General features: G+C 38.0%; 1 protein-coding gene across 2 annotated transcripts in view; it reads right to left on the bottom strand.

The window, feature by feature from the left end:
• zbtb32 (zinc finger and BTB domain containing 32) overlaps window positions 1-8177 on the bottom strand; it is a 10390-nt gene extending 2213 nt beyond the window's left edge. Inside the window, exons 1-4 of one of the 2 annotated variants that reach the window (XM_008432418.2) lie at window positions 7864-8177; window positions 4544-5593; window positions 3466-3572; window positions 1385-1543 (exon numbers count right to left, since the gene is read on the bottom strand). In XM_008432418.2, coding sequence (XP_008430640.1) covers window positions 1385-1543; window positions 3466-3572; window positions 4544-5562 — 1285 coding nt within the window. In that variant the 5' untranslated portion in view covers window positions 5563-5593; window positions 7864-8177. Of the gene's footprint in view, window positions 1-1384; window positions 1544-3465; window positions 3573-4543; window positions 7007-7863 lie in introns of those variants that run through there. The other variant, XM_017309365.1, reaches the window with a different exon arrangement.
• Between the last annotated feature and the right edge of the window lie 1266 nt (window positions 8178-9443).

Here is a 9443-nt window from a genome sequence, read left to right as displayed (position 1 = left end):
TATATATATATAAGTAGTCCTAATGTACACTGTTGATTAACACGTCTCACCTCATGGAAGATTGAGATCTGTCAGTTTCAGTTTTTCTGTTAGGTTTTTTGTGATATTAAAATGAGTGGAAAACTATGAGCTGCTTGGAAAAGAACTCTACTACAGTCTTCTTCAGAAAATGTTCAGCACTTTGGAAAAACAGAAATTTATAAGCGACATTTTAAACATTCGAAGGTGCCACAGAGTAAATATTTGCATAATTGCACACTTTACCATAATTTCTTTTACCAATACAATACTACAACAACTTTCCTCAACTTAAAAGTACTCAAGCATATAGTATGTCACAAAAGTATTTCTTAGCAGTAGGACATTTTTTTTATTTTGTCACGTTACAACCACAAAACCTATGTATTTTATCGGGATTTTGTTTGATAGAAAGAGGCGACTAGAGTAGAGTATAGTAGAGTAGAGTAGAGTAGAGTAGAGTAGAGTAGAGTAGAGTAGAGTAGAGTAGAGTAGGCAACAATCGTACTCAAGAATGAGTAATTTTTTTCACATATTTTTACTCAAGTAGACGTATTTGGTGAAAATTCTGCTAAAGCACTGAGTAACTAATTATAATATCTGATTTAATTTGTTAAAATGATGTAATCAGACAAATAAAAATATTAAGAAACAATTTTAAAGAATAATGTAAAAAGCAATTAAGACAATGGGGAAAAAAAAATAATTTCCAAATCAATGCGAGTGTGTAGAACATGTATGTTCTAATGCATTTTTGTTGGAACAAAGTGCCGTAAAGTATTTCCAATGACAATACACTTTACTTTAGTGGTTTGCACTACTAGCTTTTGGGTGATGCATTGAATACTGTTCTATTAAAACTTGACCTGTCTGCTGTTCTTGGTTTTCATGATGCTGTTTGTTCACTAACAAACCTTCAAGACCTTCACACAACATCTGTTTTTTTTTTTTTTTTACTGATATTAAATTTTAGACAGGTGAACTCGAGGTTAGTTGATAGTCCTGGATTTTTAAAAACATTTATATATTTTTTTTATTGTATCAGAGTAAATGGGCTGATTACAAAGTGTATCTCACATTTTGCTGATTTTTTTTTTTCTTAAATAGTGAATAACTTACCTTTTTTTTTTTTACACATCGCAGTTTAACCGCTTTATAACAATCTATCAAATAAACCCCTACCAACTCAAAATTATCCCAAGTCTTTGGTTGGGACATGACAAAAACATAAATCTACGTAATGCGCAGTTGTTAGGGTTGCAAGCTTGACTCCAATCAACTAGAACAATGAGTAATCAATAGGTCCTCAGTGCTATACTGACTCAAAGTATGTTTCTGAACCGTTAACAATTATTTAGAGAATTACCCGTATGAACGCGGTGATGTGTGTCGAGCTGATGTTTTAGGCTAAACTTCTTTGGACAGTGTTTGCACTGGTAGGGTTTTTCTCCTCTGTGGTCTCTAGCATTCGCTTCGTGTTGCACGGCATCTCTTCCGCAGAACTGACATCCATCACAGTTTTGACCTGCGGCAAACCAAAATAGGCAGTTAGAAGGGCAGTTTTAAAGGTGTTAAGGCTTGTCAGCAGTGAAACCCATGTTTTCAAAAACTGCATATTACACACAAAGCTAGACTGCACAACAGGAAATACCACCTCAAATATTACTCAATGTTTTTAAACACGACAAATATGGGCATATATGGGCTAATGACATTCTTTTTTTTTTTTTAAACAGAACATGGCAGGCAATCAAAGAGAGTAAATAAAATCATTATTTATTTGGAATAAAACCAGTTGATTAATAAGTGCTTCTAATAACGGAAATCTAACTAGCACCTGGTTTGATGTGATTCTGGACTATAGGCTTGAAATAAGATATAGGATTTTATTTGAAAAAGTCATAATTAACCAATCTATTTACAGAGAGGATTATTTTCATAATCTTGCCAAATCCAGCCATTCTCATTTTATGTTACTGTGTTGAGGTTTTAAATAGTCTTTTATTAGTGATTATTGCCCATTATGCTGCCTCTTGACTGAGTCTGTGCCGTAAATGAGAATTGATTCCTAGTCGATCCAACGTGAGTGAGTACCTTTTCAATAAACGTAAAAGCCAAGTAATCATTGCTTTCTGACCTCACTTTTTAAGCAAACAGGAAAAATATTTACTGTTTTTGAAGCAAAAAAATTATATAAAAAAAAAGACGGCTATTAAAAAGCGATTTTGCAACCGTTTTCTCAGAAAGCGTATCTCTTTGACGCATCCTGTTGAAGGAGAATAGAGTCACCATGTGTAAGAATACTTTCCTGTCAACTTTGCATGCATATCTTCTTAAAAATCTTTAACAAAAGGTGTGATTTTTGAGGTTAAAGGAAAAAAAAAAAGTGCAGCCTCTTGCTGGCCTGTATGGTTGTTGGGTCTTTTTTAGAGAAATTGTACCCAACACAGTAGCCTATAGACAGGATGCTGAAATATGAAGCGGGTATACTGTAGTCAGGGGAGAAAACAGGAGAGACTAACCCACAACAATCGAACACTTACCACTCTAAAAAACGCAACCTGCAGAGATCTGGCGTCGGTTGCTTGCGTGTTTCCTGTCCAATGCTTCGCTCTGTGTCTCGATTCAAAATACCCAACGTTTTGCAATGCTTGTATTTTTATATGTATGTATGTATGTATGTATGTATGTATGTATGTATGTATGTATGTATGTATGTATGTATGTATGTATGTATGTATGTATGTATGTATGTATNTATGTATGTATGTATGTATGTATGTATGTATGTATGTATGTATGTATGTATGTATGTATGTATGTATGTATGTATGTATGTATGTATGTATGTATACAATAAGTGTGTGTATATATACATATACACACACACATATACACGCGGAAGATTTAAACTTCTATCTCTTAGCTTCAAGCGAAGCATTTCTTCTTTTTTAATTTTTCACAGCTGCTGAAAAATGAACATACTGTTCCCTCAAAGACTAGATAAAGTCTTTATCGGCTAGATTGTACACTTTCACTCATGCACTTGCACAAGCTTCCTTGCAGATCCTATGTGAGCTGTCAACTTCAAAAAACTTTATCCAAACATCAAATATGTTAGATCTTTTTTTTTTTTGTCTAAGGACAAACCACGCTTTCGCTGCTGCACGTACTGTACTGTGTATATCTAGCTGTATCTAGTAACCACACTACTGCTCCTATTGCACCATGCTTTCAAAACCACAACTCTCTATCACTTTCCATTGCGTAGTTGCGTCGCTGGAGCCTGCTGAGGTTAAGGGTCACGCCAAAATTAGTTTTACAGTCTTGTTAAATTGACCTGTTTTACTCAGGATCAACACTCCTGTAGCTGCAGTCACAGCCACGGTCTCAGTGTGTTGTTCTCGTTGCAGCATTGAGGCATTTTTTGCTTGATTACGTTCTTACCTAATTGTGTGGAGGCTGACTCTCGCAGCAATGGATCACAGAGGAGTCTTGAACTGCAGTGTTGGCACCCGTCAGCTCTTTCTTTGACTTTCGGCATTTTGGGATAGCTGCGAGAAGCATATTTTGTTTGTTTGAGTCCTGCAGATGGTATGGTACAAATCAAACATCTGTGACAAAGACAAAAATCTGTAAAAAAAAACAAAAAACTGTTTCTTCTTATTAGAGAATATCAGTTTAGATGTAATTGACTGGGGTGTGTTTCCTCCCCTACTGATTCCAACCACGGGATATTTATAGTACCGCTTCAGGGTTTCAGTAATATTTGCCTTTGGTGAAAAATTTGATTACAGGGAACAAGATAGGGGGAGACACCAGAGGAGATCTTCTTTTCCACACACACTCTCGTGTGCGTTCTGAACAATGTTTTTGTGGTGTACACACGGCCAGTCGAAACAGAAGATACGTTTTCAGTGGGTGGAAAACCTTAAATTTTGTTAAGAAAGGGAGATGTGTAGGGGGCTCCCCTTTATTCACAATTTGGTTTTACGTTGCGAAAGACTTGAAAGGATTTGGCTTGTTTTTTGTTTTTGCATGAAAAAAGAAATCTGAAAAACTATTCTCAGACTTCCTTTTCTCCTAATATCAGAAATTTCAATGTCATTTTTTTTTAAATGACTAAAATACTGGAAAACATCTTTGATTTGGATCAATGAAACTATTTTTGCGTATCTAAACTTGGATTTCGAGTTTCTTAAAAGAGACCGACAGATTTGATGTGGCAGGGAAGGGTTAACAGGTGAAACCGATCGAACAGGAAAGTGCAGGAGGCTCAATCTCTCTCTGTCTCTCTCTCTCTCTCTCCCTCTCTCTCTGTCTCTCTCTCTCTCACACACACACACACACGCGCGCACACACACATCTACCGAAGCAGCAGTGAGTCAAGTACGATAGCTGTCGCAAAGGAACAACTGAGCAAGTCAGGGGGTTCTAAAATGAGTCTTCAGTAGGAAAAACATGGAGACAAATGTGAGAAAATAAAAACTGAACTTTCCAAAATTATGTCAGACGGCTGTCTTACCTTGTTTCCACAGTTTGACTGGTGTGGCTCAATTTTTTTCTCTTCAAAATGCCATTCTTGATCATGCTGCCCATCCTCGAAGTCTCCGTGTACAGATTTTGAGCGTAGGGATGGGGGTGCAAACGTGAGTAGCCTAGTGCCGTGCTCTGAAGGGGAGTTTGAAAATGGGAACTGAGTAAAGGGAACATGTGTTGAGAAGAGAGGGGGAATGGGCATACCACAGAGGTCTGGTTGGAGGACGGAAGGGGGTGAGATGCAAAAAAGTTAGAATAGTTCCCTGCAATTCGCATTAGGGTGTTCAGGTGATTCCCATTGTCCCACATGTTCGTAGGGAATGCCCACGCAGAAGAGAAGGAGGAACCGCTGCTGTTGGGCCTGGTAATGACACTATCTCTGTTGCACAGGGTCGCTGACATCGGGGACAATTTTGCCTTCCTTTTTGGGGATTTTTGGTTGGTGGGGACATCCGCAGAATCAGCGATTGAAGCATTTTCCATGACGATGCCAAAGCTTGGCTTTTCTACCGGGGAGGATGTTTTTTGGACTTTGCTCTCAGAAACTGGTCTACCTTTTTGCTTTTGATCTTTCTCTTCTACACTTCTATCTTCCTCTGTGAGGTCTACTGCTTCTCTGTTTTTATCCTTCTCTCTGGCTTCGAGGCGGTCCAGCTGCTTGCGGCACTGGTCCTCCAGCAGCTGCATTTCTAAGACCTGGGCGGCTCTTAGCAGCTGCTGCAGGTCTTTCACCGGCACTTCAAGAGCTTGAGTGTAGGTGAAGTCTAGGACTTGCTGGAAGGTGTGGGGAGAGAAATACTCCAGTGTGCAATGGGCTGGGCTGTCTGCGTCGCCTTTGGCTAGGTGCTGCGCTAACGCTCTACTAGCGCAGGCTAGAACTAACCGGTGCGCCCGAAACGTTTGGCTCTGCACCGAGATGATGGCGTCGCAAAGCGACCCTGATTGACGGAGGACATCTGCCTGCTGCAGAAAGTGGAAGTATTGGGTGTTGTTGATTCGGATCATCTCTGAACGTTCTGGAAATATCTGCGAGGTTCTGAAAAGAGAAAACCACAACACAGGACGTGATCAGACGATTCCTACATTGTGCTAACATCAGTTCTGTTTCTTTGTTGCATTTCTCTGGAATGGAAATCAGTGGCAGAAGAAAAAAGAATGTGTTTGCTGTGGTTTAAATAGTTTTTCCCCCCTGCCTCCTAATTTAGTGTTGTCAGTGGCGAGAGTCAAGGGGACAGCTTGCACATGAGATTTAGTTAATCATTATAACATATTTAATAACACGTTTCTTTTTTATCCAGCATGCAAGCTAATACTCATAATTTTTTAACCCACCACAGAAACTAAAATTTACATATTTTCCTATACTTCTGCAATAAGATTTACCTCAATCACAGCAATGTGTGTTATCAGGCTAAAACATGTCGCTTTGTGAAAATGTACTCTGCTAAGTGACACTTTTGATATTCACAGAGCACATATGCACTCTAAAAGCCGCAAAGCCCTAACAGTGTATGAAACCATGACTAATGACTGTACACTCGAGAAAACATGAGTAAAGTTTGAACGTCAACAACAATAAAGCTGTATTTAGGTGTGACAGACATCAAATGCAAAAGTGTGCAGGGGTGTAATATGTAAATATCTGCATATCAAATAGAAATATTTGGAATTTTGCAACTAAGATTGAGAATCTGGAGATGAAAATGTTGCTGCTGTGTGTCTACCAGCTGCTTGGAAGGCTGTGGTCTCGAAAGTCTCTTGCGATTTATAATGCACTGCTGTTTTTCCAAACTGAGGTCAGAAATTGTCTGTGGCACAATTTTAAACAACTTCAGTTGTTTCTCTGTTTGATCTCTAACTACGACAGGAAAAATTGATAATTAGAAAATTATTTTCTGGAAGTGACTTGTTTAGTGCTGCTCTTTAACAAAAAGAAAATGCATCAGACTGATAATTTAATATAGATTTTTCAATTCCCATGTTGGAAAAAAAAAACAGCAATACGTTCAAAGGACAAGTTATTTTTTGCAACAGTTTGGCATCTGTTGATTTTTGTCTTTGCCATCTTTGCTCACATACACGCTGAGCAGAGTCCATACATGCAGCATCGAGAGTGAAAGTGACAGTAGAGCAACTTTATACATACTGTATACCAGGGTCATATGCAAGCTAAAGGTTTCACTTCGGTGTACACTTGATAAATGGAAGAATAAAAGTCATCATAGCAGATTGTAAACGTACTATATCAATAACACTCATTATTCAGTTTAGGTAGATAAAGCAGGCATGAATTGGTGTACAGAATATCGTCTGTGCAAATGCATGTAAAACTTCCCCAAGGGCAATTTTTGCCAATGCGACATAAACGACTTTTCTACGTGTTCCGCATTTTGAATTTGCAATTCATTGATCTGAAACAAAATATAATACTATTGCTACTTCTATTAACACTACTATTACTACTACTAACAATAATAATAATAGTTATTATTATCATCATAATATTAATAATAATAACAATAATAATGAGAATATTGTTGGTCATGTGAAGTGACATTTTCCAAAAACCTTACAATTAAAACATGCCTTAGCCTTTTATAGCTTTGAAGCAAATTAAAAGTTTGGAATACAACGTCTTTCCGTATTACTTTTTAATCAACTTTACATTCTCTTTAATGTAACTGTTATGTTTTATTCTAATAACTGAGACAACTCTTTCTTTGTATTTCCTTAAACTTTTCCTCTTTGAAACCACAATTAATATAATTTGAAACAACAAACACAGTAGGAGGCCTTCAAATCAAAATCAGCTCAAGGATTGCTCTTCGCTTTTTATCAGACGCTGACTAATAAACTTACATTTCCGGACGTTTTCAAAAATATTTCACCTAGCAAAAGAATGTAACGTACCGCATTCAAATCCACAGTGCACTCCTGCATAGTTATGTCACAGTTAGCTGGTGCTTGAGCTCCATTCAGCTGCAGTACAGTAGAATCTGAATGCTTACACAGGGGAAAACCATGCATGCATTTGTCAGATTTACACATCCTTTTACAGGACATGAACTCACAGTCATCCTCCCCGCAGCGCGCATGTAGAGGATTAAAGTCAAAGGAGCGCAGACTGATTTGAAAGACTCCGTGGGCTACAGAAGAGCACAGTAGTACTAGTTTTCACTAGAATTTCTTTAGAAAAATAAAAGGGTGCTAAAAACAACAAAGGAGGATCAAGTGTAGGTTCTTGTGCTTTCAAGTCGCGGAAGATGGGAAACAAAAGCAGAAATCTGCATGAATGAAGGCACTTACCGGGTATTTAGAGAGTTTTCTCCCAAGAGGGCGATGAGCTACCCTGCATCATGACTGTACAGTGACTTCTGAAATGTTAGGGCACAGGTTGATCTGTGGGACAAGGTGGTTTCCTCTTTGTCTGCACGGTCCCTCCTCTTCAAGTCTCCTATTGGTGCATTGATTATAGAGCTAAATGGCTTGCTTCATGCTATAAGAAAGCAACTTTCTGTTTTATTAACCCACATGTTCTAAAACTGCTATGCTTTGTTTGAAGAGCAAGGAAGTTTCTATTATTGTTCATTCAACAGAAGAACACCTCAGAAGCAAAAGTAAAAAAACCTTCTCTCTTTCTCTCTCTCTTTCTCTGACACACACACACACATGCATACATGCATGCATATACATATATACATGTTTATAAAATCATACATATATACATATATAAATATAGATACAGACATGTAGATATAGATGCAGAAAGGGAGAAATGCTAAGTAGGGAGAGAGGGAGAAAAATGAGGACAGTGGCGGGATATTTGTGTGATGCTATATAACTGTGATAACCGTAGATGGTTTCCTACCCCTGCAGCCATCGTGTGCTGGTCACTACATTAATAGAGTATTCTGTGCTGTGACAGAAACCACTTGAAAGCGACTGGCCTGTGACAGGAAACATGCAGGCCAAAGCCCATTGGTACTGACATGCAGGGAGGGCAGGCTTGCAAACGTGCACCCTCAAAATAGAGATGTCTGCTTTTTCCCTTTTGTCAGATATGTCAGATGTTAATGTGACAACCTTCAAAAATAGGCCAACTGTAGAGAGATGGTCACTTAAACAGACCATGGCGGTTGGCTAGTCCTACATTAGGTTTTCTGTAGCTTTTTGTTTAAAACCGGTGCGTGCAGCAAAATTATTAATAACAAGTGGAGCTCGCTGCAGGAATCTATTTCCATCACGTTTCATTGCGTTATTCTCCTTTAATTGCACAAAATAACTTCGTTTTGTCAAGTCTGTATCTCTTTTTCAGTTAAAAGTTTTTTTTAAAAGTACTCTTTTGACAGAGTTTATCTCAAAGACAAACACTTCACCCAAGCACTTGACAGACATGCAGTAGTCTTCATTAGCTTTCTGCGTAAAAATGTAAAAGTAACACCTTAACACATAGGACAGAGAGTTTACCTGTCACTTCCAGAAGATGTTTGTGTTTTTGAGAAAGGTTTTATTTCTGGATTTTTACATAACAGTTTCAGAAAAAAAAAAAAAAAAAAAAAGCTGTTCTGTCTTTTACGCTAAGCAGGTGATCAACATTGTGGAGCACTAAACTGAAGATGCGCCGCTCGTGTCTTAGTGGAATTTAAACGCAATAAAAAAAAAAGAAAAAGAAAACAAAAAAAGATGCTGAGTACCTTCAAATGCTCCGGCAGGAAAAAAGACAGACCTTGGTGCAACCAAACTGTTGTGGGTTTGTGTAAAAAAAAAAAGAAAAAAAGTTTTGTTGTTCAAGATGAAACAAAAAGCATACAGCAAATACCACCAGCAAAGATGTGATCTCTGCAGTTTTCATGTCAACAATTTGGAGCATGTTCGTTGCACGGCAA

Source organism: Poecilia reticulata, linkage group LG16 (assembly GCF_000633615.1).
Source record: "Poecilia reticulata strain Guanapo linkage group LG16, Guppy_female_1.0+MT, whole genome shotgun sequence".
NCBI lineage: Eukaryota > Metazoa > Chordata > Actinopteri > Cyprinodontiformes > Poeciliidae > Poecilia > Poecilia reticulata.
The sequence above is the reverse complement of the archived record's forward strand: the minus strand, read 5'-3'. Positions and strand labels throughout refer to the sequence as shown.